General features: G+C 43.5%; 1 protein-coding gene across 3 annotated transcripts; it reads right to left on the bottom strand.

Moving 5' to 3' along the window:
- Window positions 1–2,597: 2,597 nt before the first annotated feature.
- On the bottom strand, window positions 2,598–15,007 carry SNRNP48 (small nuclear ribonucleoprotein U11/U12 subunit 48). Of its 3 annotated transcripts, none has more exons than XM_067570082.1 (9): window positions 14,683–15,007; window positions 14,271–14,384; window positions 13,859–13,919; window positions 13,139–13,213; window positions 8,748–8,942; window positions 7,414–7,535; window positions 6,435–6,562; window positions 5,279–5,440; window positions 2,598–2,900 (listed from the first exon to the last, which is right to left on the bottom strand). In XM_067570082.1, the coding sequence occupies exons 1-9, from the start codon at window positions 14,893–14,895 to the stop codon at window positions 2,861–2,863; spliced, it is 1,110 nt and encodes a 369-aa protein (XP_067426183.1). In that variant the 5' UTR covers window positions 14,896–15,007; the 3' UTR covers window positions 2,598–2,860. The 3 variants fall into 3 exon arrangements, with proteins under 3 accessions (XP_067426183.1, XP_067426176.1, XP_067426191.1); XM_067570075.1 differs by having other exon boundaries at window positions 5,279–5,443; window positions 14,683–15,000; XM_067570090.1 differs by lacking the exon at window positions 13,139–13,213 and having other exon boundaries at window positions 5,279–5,443; window positions 14,683–14,999.
- Window positions 15,008–15,268: the final 261 nt, after the last annotated feature.

The raw sequence follows: 15,268 nt of genomic DNA, 5'->3' as shown, positions 1-15,268 counted from the left end.
CTCCTGAGGTCCCTTCCAACTCTAATATTCTATGATTCTAAAGCCCACCCTGAACAGCACTCACTGGAGAGTTTGTTGCATTGACAGAGGAATCAGAGAGATTTTCTAAACCTTTGGCAGCATATTTGGAGTGGGGAGGGGAAAGCCCTGTCCTCTGACCACAGGAAAGCATGTGAAGACACCCTGGGAAGGATGACAAATAAGTCATTGCAGCATTTACCCATAAACATCCCTGTTATAAACTCAAGAAACTGATGGGGAATTAGCTTAAACTCAAGAATGGATACAAAGCAACATGAAGGGTCTTGTTCAGTGCAATGAAAACCAGGCTAAGACTCAATCGTTAACCTGAGCTGCTGTGCTTGCATGTTTCAGGGCTCTCTCAACAGACAGATTATACACACTACAAGGCAACAGTTATATAAACGTAATGTAAAATCAATTATATGATAACACAATGTAACACAAATCCCTTCTATGTATAGTAACAAAATAACCAACATCACAATACTGTATAATAAAGGTAGTGGTCTTAAGTGGTGGCATTCCACATGTGGTGATCAATCACGTGTGGAATGTAGGCAGCGATTTCTTACTTAAACCTTTAAAATTATACATACGCAATCATTCAGCTTTATTATCTCATCCAAACCCATTCATATGTTATAATCTTTCATAAGAGTCATTATGCTTACTTCCTGTAATCTTCCTTTCCTCTGTTTCATCAAAAGTCCTTCTGTTCTATCACCACTCCACTGTTCCACTGCTTTGCTGCTTTTCTTCAGTGATTTCAAGCTCTCCGCTGATTTCAGTTCTTTGTTCTTATTTATTTCTTTTTTCCATCTCCCACTCTTCTGCTGACTTCCTCTGCTTGCACTCCATACTCTGACATCCCTGATGTACTACACCAAACCTGCCATCTTTCAGCCTTATATACAAATTTTGACCTTTTCTGATTGGCTGCTCTTTCAATCCTCGCATTAGCATACCTATTCAACCAATCAGCTTTAAGCTTTTCTGATTGGTTGCTTTTACAAACCATCACAGTTGCTAAACTCATCTGTCAATCAAGCCTGCCCTGTTTGAGAACCTATGCTTTTTGCCTGACTGAATTCCTCCCTTCAGGTTTTGAATCCACCCTTATTTCACCGTGACCTGTCCGTGCCTAAGGTAGCCACCTGAAAATGCCAAGGTCAGGGTGGCTGTAAAAGGAGAGCAGATTCTCCCAACACTGGTGGGTGACATTGAAGTCAGACTTCCCAACCAGCCACAAACAATGCTTCTGATTCCCCACACTGGTTATCCAGAAGCCAAAATAAAAATATACACAACCCCCTTTACTGCATTTCAGTCTCTGGCTCCCAATCAGCCACTAGGTCCAGTAAAGAGACCAGTTATTTAAAACTCTATGCTCTTTACCAAAAAGGTTTCTCCTGACCCCAAAGGGTCAGCCACAGTACCAGATCAATATGTTTGGATCTTACTAAAGGATTGGCTGGCAGAGTGGTATTTTGGGTAACTAAAACTAAAGGTTTATTATAAAAAGAAACAAACAAACTATAAGAGAAATGTTAAAGGATTAAAGCAATCAGACACATACAAATGATTGGAAAGTCCATATATATCAGGTTTCTAGTAGAACTGTGGAGTTTGCAGGCTTGTATAGTCCCTCTGGTGTACATCCAGTACCTGGATGGGTCTCAGTCCTTTGTTTCACAGCTTCAGTTCAGTTCAGTTGTAGGTGAGTTGATCCAGAGGTAGGTGAAGACTGAAGACAGACTAAAGACAAAATGGATGCTGTGCAGCTGCCTTTTATGTTCTTTGCCATGCTGCTTGTGGAATTTCACAGGAATAAGATGGAGTCCAGGGTCACATGAGTGACTGATCAGATATATCCCTGGCTTCTCCCCCGGCCCATTGTACCTGTGAGTTTCCTTAATGGGCCATTAAGCAGGCGCTTGTGCTGCAGCCATCCTATCTGGGGTGTCGCCCAGAAACACAGTACAAATTGAAATGTAAATACAACCATATCCATAACTTCCATTACACACATAACACATGAACATAAACAATATCATTTTCTTAGCACATTATAGCTTTTCTAACAGTACTTGACACGGCATATCGCATATGAATTATGATGATTTTGACATACTGATGTTAAACAATATAATAAATGCCTCCCCCCACCCCAATCCAGCCAGCGTGACACACCCCATCCTGCCTGGTCACAATTGGCCAAATTGTTCTAAGGCCACCATTTTGGTTTTCTCACCTGTAATTCCCTGCAGCTGCCATCTTGGATTTCTGACTGTGATCATGCAAAATTTTGTTATTAATTATTAAAGCCCTTCTAAAATAAAAGTACATATTTATGTGCACCTTATCGTTATGGTTCATTAACACTATTCTAATTATGCTAATTAGAACAAGTTAAATTCACAATCTTTATCCAGGTTTCCAGTGGGGTGACTGATGCATAAGACTATACAATGTTCCCCCAAAGTCACTGTGAACCTGCACAGATTTAAATTCTCGTTGCTCCCTCTTTTGCTTTAATCACCAGACCAAGTTGGGCTGAATGAGAAACGACAATGTAAATAAATTATATTTTAATCAGTCAAAGACAGTACAACAAATTACATGTCACCTTCTGACACAAACAGATAAACACCATCCAAGACATGATAATGTTGTCAGGATGAGGAAAGGATGGCACTGGAAGCCTCCCAACTGTGGTTACAATGTTCAATTCACAATGCTATCAGCAGCATGCTGCTGATATTCGCAGTTCTGAATCATGCAGTTCAAATCTATTTCCTTAACTAACAGCTGACAAATCTTCTTTACAGCCCTTTTTCTATTTTCTTCTTTTGTGGCTATGATACTTGTCTTCATCCCTGAAATAGAAACAAGCCATTATATCCGAGGTCTTGTTTGGCTCTCAGCACTTAACAAATTACACCAAAACTGCTCGACTGACTGAACGTTCACTGATGAATCTGAACATTAGAGAAGCCTGAAGTCTGAAAATATCCATTAAATCTAAGCACTTCCTTCAAAATCTCTTCATTTTCTTCCCTTTGAGGGATCATGTCCAGTGAGCTTCATTCAAGTCTCTTTGCACAATCCTGCACTTTGACAGAGCACATTGTAAAAACACCCATTTTATAAGATAAGCAGCCACTCCAGCCTATGCACTAAAGTATATGGTCAAACCATTTGTGTTTTTGTGAGCTGATCCACACTTGCTAGGAAATCTGCTATACGATTTCACCCATGTATGTTATAAACCAATAGAGGGTCACAAAGAGAGCCCGGGAGCCTGACAGGAAAGTGTTTTGCCTAAGCGCCTAAAAACCACACTTGGACCCTTATCCTGAGTTGGGATCTGCAGGCACTAGCACTTGCACGAGGTCCCAGTGAATTCTATGGGACTCCATCAACTCTGCACTATGGGGGTGAGAATCTGCATTAGTAGATCCCATTGCAGGAGCTGGGCGGCCATAGTTATCTCTCTCTGCTTTTAGTACTAAAACCTTTTCGTTCTCTGCTTCTGCAGTGGTGTTGGTCTCACTCATTATGGGCAATTTTGTTCTACAGCTTAAGAAAGCTTTTTGTTAAGAAAAAAAAAAAGATCAGACATCATATGACCTATAAATGAAGCGAATAACAGAGCTGGCAATCAATCTAACTAGTAGATCCCCATGCAAACTCCTGAGAAGCATGTATTAAAATGTACTAAATGTACACCGAGTGACTATCAGTAACACAAGGTGTGGTTAATTCACAATAAACAGCACTCATGACACAAGTAGAACGTTGGCAATAAAGTGGCATTCTGTCTTTTGGGTCAGACGTGAGCCAATGCTCCAGTATTCTGTTAGAGGCAAGTCACTGCTGGAGGAGCCAACTATTGGATCCACAATTAAACCCTGAAATCTGGATCATTTGTGGTTTTTTAAAGATCCCACAGCAAATTCTGCTTGAATGGGGGTGTAGGAAGGCACCGTGGCCTTCCTCTGAGCCTGGGCCCAAGGAAGGGCCGCAAGCACCCAATCAGATCCTAGACCGGCCGGCAGCACAGTCTGCCCAGCAACCGGACAGCTGGCCACTGATAGGTCCTGCCAGACGGCCAATCCGGCCGCAGGGGGCGGGGCCTCAGGGAGGACAGCAGCCATAAAAAGCAGGCCCTGTAGCCCAGAAGAAAAAAGGCAGCCGCCGGAGGCAGGTGTACTGTCTCACCGGCTGCAGCGAAGGGCCGAACCGCGCCAGGCCTCCGCCCCAGGCAACCCTCCCCCGGCCTTGAGGCCCCAGGAGCGGCCCGCCTCTAAGGCCTGGATCGGGCCTCCGGGCCCACTTGACTGGCCGAGGCCTACAGACCCGAAGCACTGGGCCCAGCCTCGGGGCTGCAGCGACTGGGACGAGCCTCCTGAACCGGAGCACTGGGAGTTCCACCCGGAAGCTGGCCCGGACTTGGAGGAGCTGCCGGATGCCCAACCCCTGGAGGCAGGACCAGACCTGGAGGAGTTGCTGGAGGCTGAACCCTACCCCCAGCCCTGCGATCTGGAGGAGCTGCCCCTCGCCGAGGAGCTTCCCACTCTACCCCCCATGGATGAAGAGGGACTGACTGGTCTACCCCGGGCAGTGTATCCCGGCAACCCGGAGGAACCGGCGGATGCAGGTACCGGGGAATACGGGGAGGAAGGAGCCCAGGGACAGCCAGAGGCGTGGCTGTAATAGGGGTAAGCCCAGTCGGCGTGTTGCGGGAGGAGCCCCGCTGACTGAGTGGCAACGCCCGTGCCACTGCTAGGGCCCTGGGCTGGGATGCAGTGGAGTTGGGTGGGCCTACCCACCCCCCGATCCTTGCCAGCCCCAAAGAGTGAATAGCGTCAACCGCCCACTTGACTCGAGGTCACTGCTCCTTGCTCGCCCGCCCTGCCTGAGGGCCAGGGTGAAAGACTGTAAATACTGACATTCCCCTTTGATATAGGAAGGCGCCGTGGCCTTCCTCTGAGCCTGGGCCCGAGGAAGGGCCCACCAGGACTAGACCGGACAGGAGCCCGTCTTACAGGGGGGAAGAACGGGGGGGGGGGCGCGCGCGGAGTTTAGCCTGGCTGATCTGGGTTATTACATTCTGCCTCTCTGAATTCTTCTGCATTTCCACTTGGATTGAGTATTACGTTCCTGCATTAAACTCTGATGCAACATTCCATTTCAGGGGTAACTATCATCACTGACTGGTACAGACAAACAAATTGCTTAAAGTAACACTTGCCTCTCTCTTTTTCTCCTGGAATCCCTTTCTTTGCCTCTCTCTCGACTTCTTTTTTGTTTGTCTGGACTTCTGCTGGGATCTCTCCTGTGTCTAGATCGATCAACATCCTTAGAGCTTCCACAAGACTGTCGAGAGTCCACTGATGCTGACCGTCTCTCTTCCCTTCTTTTAAAAAAAAAAAAAAAAAAAAAGTCACTAGTTTTGTTTAATAAATAGTTTCATTAACATTGTGGTTATTAGAAAAACTTTTCATCTCCATCTGTATGCCTCTGGTAAGCAATGAAAAGGGAGAGTATTCCATTTTGTAGGATCATTTTCTTACTTCTGCTTGTGATAATAAAAGCTTGGAAACAAGACACCTTTAGCCACTGATTTTGGCTTGTCTCATTTGACAGGCAGCAATTTCTTCCCCCAGTTCTTTAGGTGCAAAGGCTGACATAAATCTGATTTGTTTACTATTTCAACCATGCAAGTCAGGACATAAAAATGGAGAGCATCGCACAGCGACACAGACACACTTCTATCCCTGTTTTCTTTTTTAATACCCAAGTAAAGTATTACTGTTGATGTTGTGTATATATAGGATACATGAATATAGCTGCGTTGCACTCTAGTGTAACTATAAGAACCTTAAAGGACACTGTCAACTTGATATCTAGTCAGTATTTTAAAAAAGGAGTTCAAAATCATTTCAAGTTCTACACCTGGCCCCACATCTCCCAGCCAATTCTTGTGTTTTAACAATCACATTTTCAAAGGTTTCTCTCCACCCAGTTGCTTTGGGACAGTTTCAGAGACTTTGGTTACGGCAATGTACTAGGACTCAGAAGAGTTGTGTTCATGTCCTTGCTCTCACCACAAACTGCCTGTGTGACTTTAGGAAAAAAATCACTTCATTCACAAAAAAATCACATCTGCAAAACGAGGATAACACTTTTTTTCCTCCCATTCTTTGTCCTCTCTATGTAACCCATAAGCTCTTCAGAGCAAGGACTGTCTTATTATGGGTTTGTACTGTCTAGCACAATGGGGTTATTTCTCAACTGGGATTCTACATGCTACTAGACTACAATAACAGGTCATTATGAATTAGTGGTTCCCAGGGTCCCTGTAGAAAGCAAGCATTTGGTGAATGCTGTGAGGTTCTTGTTAATACCTTCCTGAAGATTTTGCTGAAATAGAAGATTTTCCTCCTTCACACATCTCTGCATTGTCTGGTTTACCTTCCTCCTGCCAGTGGCTGCTGAGTTCTTCCATGTGCACACCAATCACATCCCGGATCACCTGGGAAGAGATCAAAATGAAAGAAAACTTGAAGCTAAATAGACAATGGTGTAGACTAGAAAACACCCAGGCAAAAGATGAGGTCTGAGTTTTTGTTTTTAAATGCACTAGTTATTTGTACAGAAAAGCATTTGTTTGCTGAAATAAGAACTCCAAAGTAACTTTACTAAAAAGCACCCTGAAGGGACACTACATCAATACATAAGTTGCTAGAATTTTCCCACACAAAACTCAATATTAAAAGAAGCTGCAATGATATATTTAGTAAATTGCAGTGAAATAAGTTTATTTGCATCTGAAAACATGTCTCTGAAGTCTTTGCAACCCCAAATAGCTAAGGCAAAATGAACTGACACTGAAATTGACTAGTCTAGCCTCACTGTCCATGAAGGAAATCAAGATTTTTAAAGTTCTTTCAATTTTAACTGTCTCAATTGTCGATAACATAATTGGGGTAAGGAAAAAAGCATTTTAAATATCTATGGTTTTTAACTCTGGAGTACCCCTTTAAGTAGTGTATGCAACTTTCAAATTGACAAAGCACAAACTACAGAATAGCCAGAAACTGGTATCAGGAAACATTGAAAACCAACCAGAGGAGAAAATATATTTTACACCATTAACATTTCTTTTTTAGATGGATAAAATTGCCAACACATTTACTACTAATCCACGTCTTCAGACGTGGTCAGAAAGTTTCATTTAAGATTTTTTTTTTTGCCTAGGCAATATAGTTAAAACTGTTTTTACTAATCTGAAGAAAGCATGTTAGAGAGCGCATACTATGAAAAACATAAGCATCGTAATGCCTGCGAGAGCTTACAGTCTCTACAAAGCCATTTGATGCTCACCTCAGTGTAAGATTTCTTTGTTATATGAACATTCTTAGCTCTGTACGACTGCCGTCGTCTTTTATAGTCCCGCATTTCCGCCAGGATTTCAAGATGAGACTTTGGACCTTTTTGACCATCCTCTAATACAAATTGAAGATAAATGTGATTAAACTAAAAAAAAACAAAATTTCAAAGCCAATATATCAGCACTTGAAAGTACATAATCAGGCTGTCTTAGAAAGGTGCTATTTACACCACTAAAAGAAGGTTGTATCAAGTTCTTTTAACAGAAGTTTCTCCAGTTTTTCATTTATAGCATGAAACAGTGTCTAGGGAAAACTGGAAGTGATCTGTTTAAACAACAGAGACAAAAACAAGCAAAGAAAAATATATCCAAGCAACTATTCAACATTATTACATGAACTCTGAGACACTGCAATAAAACCAAAGTAGTGGCTTGAAAAAGTCACATTTTCAAAGTCCATATTATTGAACTGCTAAAGTCTGGCAAACAGAGGGACCAAATCCCACAAATGTAGTTATCTATGGCCATGCAGATTCCTTTGCAGGATCAGACTCCAGAAAGGCACTTTTCCCTTGCATGAAAAATTCCAGAGGGGTAGCCATGTTAGTCTGTATACAGCAAAAACAACGAGAGTCCTGTAGCACTTTAAAGACTAACAAATTTAATTTCTGCTGGCATAAGCTTTCGTGGGCTGTAACCCACTTCATCAGATGTAAGAAACAGAAATCAGAGAGGAAGTATATCTATACACATCTAAGGGTATAAAAAAATTGCTATACTTCCACAAAAAAGGTTCAAATACAGACTTCAAAGAGAAACTGCAGAACTGGAACTCATCTGCAAACTTGACACAATTAAACTGGATCTGAATAGGGACTTGGAATGGTTATCTCATTACAAGAAGTAATTGTCACAGTTCACACATTCACACCACCTAATGGATGGTTGTGAATAGGCCTCAACTACTCTAACTGAATGGACTTTGCTCATACCTAACTTCCCCATTGTTGTTCCTTACCCTTAGATGTATATACAGCTACACAAAGGACACCAAATTACAGGATCTGATTTTACCTGTGTCCTGAATTCTAGATTATTTTTTTTAAGAACTATAATACAGAAAGACTATTTGCCATCTCTTTTCTAGGCTACTTTGCATCATTTTGCCCTTTTCCTAGAATCCACAATTTTGTTTACATTTTATTAATTCAAACCTTAACGGTTGTTCAACCAAATCCCTCTAACTGTACAAAGGTGGCGACTTTTGAAGATGACAAACACTGCCATTTTCAGTTCTAAAACTCAAAAACTGGAATATTTCTCAAACCTTGCGTGACTTTAGCTGCCAAATCCACAAAGAGATCACTGTCATTTTCAGTGGTCTGGGATCTGGACCTCTGTTTCTTCGTCTCTTCAAGCACATAATCATAGATTGCAAGACGATCAGCTTGAGTCAGGTCACAGATGAAGCGTTTGTGATTTTGGGGAACTTCAACAGGCAGTGAAGAATAGGCACCTAAAGCTTGTGAACAAATGGACATTGTTACTACTATAAAATGGCAATATGCTATACAAAAACACTGTGGGGAGGAGCAAGCATACTGACTCTAGGAACTTGGATGCTATTTAAATACTTTCCACTTGTGTCTGTAAAACAGACTTCTTTAGCTTTCCTGGATTGTGATAGTTTAAAAAGTGCTTACTTGACCTAATTTTAGGAAACCACCGAAGTCTGCTTCATAAAATGATGACTATGTAACAGACTATCACCAAATGGCCTCTATGCTTCTATTTCACTAGTCTTCCTCAAATATGTACCTGGGAAGCCAGGAGTTTTAGTGTCTCCTGCAGGGAGTATGCAGGTTATATGGGGGGAAAGGGAGAGAATATCCACAAAAACCATCTAGCCCACAACACGATTTCCTGTATTATGTTATTAGTGACAGCCATTAGCATGCAAAAGAATTTTTTTGCACTGGTCCAATAGTACACATTTATTTTTAAATTTGTTTCCAAATTTCAACTGCAAATTAGTTAGCAGCCAATATTCTATTCAATAATTGGAATCAAAGCCTCTGTTTTAATCAGATAGATAGTGCTCAATATCTGCTCTGAATGCTTTCAAAGACAATACAGGACAAGTTACCTTTTACCCACTCACATTGCTAGTTGGTTTAAAAACCCTGAAGAAAAATAATATGTGACAAAAGCATTTTTGCCAATCTGCTCCCAGTTATTATAGTCTACACTTGCTTATCAGCTATACTGTTACCAAGATATATTTGTTACCTGATAGTTAAAAAACAACTGCTTCCCCAGTTTAATAAAACCAGGGTCACTCTCCCTATTTTATGGCAAAGATTTTATTTCCTTCAAACTGAATGGTCAAATCTCCAGTCACTTCTCTCCAACACACTGTAGCACTTCAAAGTGAATTTCTTGAAATAGAATATGGTACTTATTAAAGGATACTGTATGTCTTTTAGGCCTTGTCTATACTGGCAGGAGCAAGTAGGTTATGTGTAGCTGCACTGAAAAACAGCCTGTGTTCACACTGTGGTGGGTAGCTACATGTGGCAACAAAAAGTTCTGGCAGGAAAGAAGCAATGGAAAGAGGCTTCAGCACAGATGCCAAAGCATTTCCCCAATCCTGGAGCCTTTCCTTGCAGCAGGAAAAGGCTCCAGTAATGGGGAGCTGCAGGAGCCTTTCCCTGTTGCGTACCCACTGCCACAGCCTTTCCTTGCAGTGGAGGAAGACTCTGACAATGGGACACTACACTGCTAAAATAGCAGTGTAGACTTGAGAAGCACTGCTAGGGCATATTGAATGCATATAGAGTACATACCCTAAAGTTCAGGTGTGTCTTTACTCTACTTGCCTAAGCAGTGCCTCACCATCTTCACTGCTATTTATACTTGTGCTAGTGTATGTACTCAACACACTGTTGTAAATCTAGACATAGCCTAAGTAAGTTCATCTCCCTAATTCCCCTTTAGCCTCACCTCTGCTTATGAAAAAAGAATCAACATTTTTAGTGAAAAATATTTCAAAAGCGGAAAGATCAGGCCCATGTCATTCACGATGGAGTTGTAGCACACAGCAATTACTGCACTGGAAGAAAAACGAAAAAACTAGCACTCTCTCTATTCAGAAGTGCTGATCCAGACCAGTGGTTCTCAACCAAGGGTACATGTACCCCTGGGGGGTAGTCGGAGGTCTTCCAGGGGGTACATCAACTCATCTAGATATTTGCTTGATTTTACAACAGGCTACGTTAAAAAGCACTATCGAAGTCACTACAAACTAAAATTTGTTTATACTGCTCTATATACTTATACACTGCAATGTAAGTACAATATTTATATTCCAATTCATTTTTTTTAATAATTATATTGTAAAAATGAGAAAGTAAACAATTTTTCAGTAATAGTGCGCTGTGACATTTTTGTGTTTGTCTGGTTTTGTAAGCAAGTAGTTTTTAAGTGAAGTGAAACTTGGGGGTACACAAGACAAATCAAACCCTTGAAAGGGGTACAAGAGTTTGGGAAGGTTGAGAACCACTGATCCAGACTATGATCCAGATTAAGAACTCCTGAACTATGTCCTATTCTCCGTTACATTTGTAACAACTTACTAGGAGTTCCACCTATTCAAATAAAAGTACCTGTGTTTATGTGAAAGTTTGCTCAACCATCACCCTCTTTTAAACAGGCCAAGGAAACTGAAGGCAAAATTAGTGTTAACAGATGTTATGGCTGAGGTTTTAAAATGCAGAAAATTCAAACTTCTGGTTCCCACAGCAACCTTAATTTGACAACGATGCACTTAAAACTTCTCATTTCTCGATGACTGTGTATTAAAACTATGGACTACAACTCTGGTTAGTGGAGAGTTTTGAATATAATGCATTATAATGTATGTTATTTCTACAATGCATCCTTCTAAAGGAGTGCCATGAAATGCATTACAGACAGAAGGAAAAACAAAGTTAATAACAGACTGTCAAAACAGCCTAATATGATAGAGAGGTCATATGCTTTGTGAGTAGAAAACATGATTATAACCAGGTTTCTTGCCTAACCATGTATTTTATTGTAAACCATTTTGATATATTATATTTTACTTTGCATGCATTTTTTTAAAATATAATTTCCCTTGTTTAATGCAATTTTGCTTTGTCTATATCATTTTCTATTTAAAATTCACAATAAAAAAATAAACCATTGAAACAAATATTGTTCCAAGTCATAGAGAAAAGAATGTAAGTGTTTATCGAGTGAAACCTGATAATAAATTAAAAAGTTATTAGGTGAATGCAGACAGTTTGGGCAACTCTGGTTCTTCCTTCAGATTGCTTCTAAAAAGTGCAAGAGCACAATGTTAAAATAGGATGGTGAGATGCAACAGTGACACCTAGTGGCTCATAGATGTATTTTTACAATGCAGCACATGATACACGTTTTGGTGTTCATTTATTTTCTTTTAAAGTTGTCCTGGGCTTTTGGACAGCCAATGTCCAGTGCATTCAGGTCAGATTAAGATTTTAAAACTGTAGTAATGTTAATTTGTTAAGCCATTGGGCGGGGGAGAGGGGGGGGGGGGGAGAAGAACCTCACATGTGCAAAATATGGTATCAATCCTATGAAAATTCCCAGGTGCCTCCTTTCCAAAGAGCCCATTCTACGGGCTTCCATTTCTATACTAGAGAAACAAAAACAGAGCAGGAAAGTCTGCCAGTCAGTGCTGCTGTATTCAGCTGTCGAGTTTGCAAGTCACACTTTTCTGCCTATGTGAACATATGTGTATTTTAAAATGACAGAATCCGTAGCTTAATGCAGTATCATCCAGATGACAGAATCACTCCCACAGCATACACTGTAGCTCTACTGCCATCTGTGCATGCAGGCACAGTCTGTCAAGGATCTATCTTGATTTCATCTTCCATTCTCTTGAGAAATCTATTTCTGTCTTTTTCTGGGCTCCAGCTCGTTTTTTGTGTTCATTGGTGATCAGTGAAAAACAGGATGTAGGGACTTAAATGTATGGGTGGGCCCAATGTCCATTCTACCTACGGGGGAGCAGGCCCATCTGCCTAAAACACTAACTCCTTTTAGGAGGGTTTACAATAATCCATTGTAAAAATGGAAATTGAAGGCTCATGTATCTTGGGGTAACGAAAGACAGTTACATATCACATGCCCAATAAAACAAATGTTAGTTTGGTGAATCAGACGGAAATAAAAGCAAGAGGGAAGGTTTCTTGCCCAGGAAAAGGATTCCCAGATGTGGAAGTGGGAAGCAGGACCAGGGAAGATCTGAGGGGGTTCTGGGCCGTGGAAGGCAGAAGAGGGGGCAGCTCAGAAAGCTGGGCCAGAGGGGATTTGTAGGGAAAGGGTTTTAAGTAATGGGACTGTGGAGGAAGCGTGGGACTGGCATACCAGGAACCTCCTGATCTTTTGCATGGTTGGATTTCCAGTCCTGAAGAGAGTTCTTGAGTTGAACATGGAGGACTCAAACCCTTCCCAGGTGAGGGAAAACACAGCTGTGGGGACCAGAATAAGTAAGGGAGCAAATGAATATTGTATGACAATGAACACACAAATGAGACCAGAGGAGACTGGGAAGGCAATGTCTTGTGGGCCATCTCTCCTCTCATGCAGGATTACACAACTACAGAAAAGTTGGAGAACACCTGACAATCTGTGTACTTCACTTACCTTCATTGTAGCCTCCACCTTCTTTTGCACTTAAAGCTTTAGCTTGTTTAATAATATTAAACTGCAGATCTTTATCTGAAGAAAAGGAAAATAGGATTTTACAGCACTCCTGCACCGGTGTACAAGTCTACCCTGAGGTATGTGCTAGATCTGTGCTTTTAGCTGGCAAGGTTTAATGGACACGTTGGCAGTGGTTATCGTACAGCGAGAATAATATACGCTTAAAAACCTCTAAGGATGGAGATTCCACCACCTCCCTAGGTAACCCATTCCAGTGCTTCACCACCCTCCTAGTAAAAAACTTTTTCCTAATGTCCAACCTAGACCTCCCTCCCTGCAACTTGAGACCGTTGCTCCTTGTTCTGTCATCTGCCACCACCGAGAACAGCCTTCCTCATCCTGCATGACTGATGTTCAACAAAAGGAATTTGCAAGCAGTGTTAGAGATATGGAAAAAAAATCAATCTGCCAAAATATGCTGATAAATAAGTGGGATCTAAATTATATCCTCTTCAAACTTTGAAAATGAGGAGCAAACACGGGTAAGATGTGCTGCACAGCTTTGCAGAATGAAGATAAATTACAACAAGAGAAATTTATTTTTAAAAAATCTAAATGGTGAGAATAAGGAAATTGCTCTTACACTGGAGCAACTGAGGTAACATCTTCACCTGAAGTGTCAGTATTCCACTGTACAACCATTACCAAATTCATACGTACCCATAGCAATGGTGGGTATCTTTGTTTTCTCGTAGTAAAACGTAGAGTCATACATTTCAGCCTAAAAACCAAAGGATGTTAATTATGTCATTCCCGTGCTTCAAGCGAAGACTCAAGCATCCCCACCCAGAAGTGTCAGGGCTCCCCAGTATCGCAGTCTGGGGAACACGACCGGGCCTTTGCACCCCGAGAATTCAGCTGGACTTGCACAGGCGCACGCATCCACCTTGCCGGCCTGGGCCTTCCTTTATACGATTGAACTGGGCCAATCGGTCCGACCCAAGCCGGCCATCTCAGGACTACCAGTGCCAAACTATTTCCCCTCAGCAGAGCCAAAAGAAAATCAAGGTATTTGTTCCCCACGAGATGAGAAACCAACAGGGTGCGGCCAGAGCCAAGGGTGTGTGGCTACCTGCTCCTCTCCGGAGTACTCCAGCCGCCTCAGCCGGCAGGACGCCACGTGCTTAGCCAGGGAGGCTCTGGGCATTTGGTGATTGGCATCGTAGGGGCACACGGCTCTCTCCTCCTGCCAGAGACCAGACAACGCACAGATAAGTAGGCGGGGGGCGGCGGAGGGTCTCGCTCCTCCAGGCTGGGCTGGGCTGGGCTGGAGCGAGGGGGTGTATCGGGGGCGGGGCGCAGGCAGGGGCCAGTCGGGCCCGACACCCCCCTAGGCACCGCGGCGGCTGGGCGGAGACAAGGGCGCTGCAGCGGCAGCCTCGCCGGGAAGGAAGCCCCGTCCCCGCGGGCCCGATCCCGCCCGAGCCCCGGCAGCGACCGACCCCGGCCCGCCGGCGCCGGCCCCGGCCCGCAGCGAATCTTGCCTGTTCCCCGAACCACAGCGCGCAGGGGGCGGCCATCTCCGCTGGGGCGGCCTGGCTGGCTTCTCCGTGACCCCCTGGAAACAGAGGGATGCAGCCGCGGGGAGGGAGGGAGCCGGCTGCGGTGGCAGCGGCGGCCATGTTTACTAGGGGCAAGCGGGGCGCCCAACGTCGCTCGCTGCCGGGCAAAGGCGGGCGGGGGAAGATGGCGGCCATGTCACCTCCGGGCACCTGGCTTCACGGTTGCTGTCCGGGCGGGGCGGGGGCGCGGGCGGCCATTTTCAGCGATGCCCGCCGCTCTTCCCCTCGGTCCCTGGAGGAGGCGGGGCTGGCGGGTGCGGCCCGCGCAGGTTCCAGCCCTTCGTGATTTGAATGAAATGTCGAAGGCACGTGAAGCCCCGCGGGATAGGTGTGAATGTCCGTCAGTGACACGGTTTAACGGCTGCCACGGCGCCCGGCCTCGTGCAATCCAACGGTCACGTGCGGACAGGCAGCTGCTTAGGCAGCTCTGGAAGGGGGCCTCGGCCGCTGTCCCGCCCCCGGATCAGAACCATAGAGTAGAGAAGTGTGGCGAGAGCAGCCGCAGCGA

Source organism: Emydura macquarii, unplaced genomic scaffold (genome assembly GCF_026122565.2).
Source record: "Emydura macquarii macquarii isolate MOO-44397 ecotype Brisbane River unplaced genomic scaffold, CSIRO-AGI_Emac_v2 contig_320, whole genome shotgun sequence".
In the NCBI taxonomy this organism is placed as follows: Eukaryota; Metazoa; Chordata; order Testudines; family Chelidae; genus Emydura; species Emydura macquarii.
This window is presented reverse-complemented; position numbering and strand designations above follow the sequence as displayed.

Bases quoted from the DNA above. Each gene is read 5' to 3' on its own strand.
- SNRNP48 (XM_067570075.1), bottom strand. From the start codon at position 14,895: ATGGCCGCCATCTTCCCCCGCCCGCCTTTGCCCGGCAGCGAGCGACGT. The intron at 13,214-13,858 runs GTACGTATGAAT...CCTTTTCTTCAG, and splicing joins GATACCCACCATTGCTATGG to ATAAAGATCTGCAGTTTAAT. The intron at 6,563-7,413 runs GTGAGCATCAAA...ATCTCTTCCCAG, and splicing joins CAAAGAAATCTTACACTGAG to GTGATCCGGGATGTGATTGG.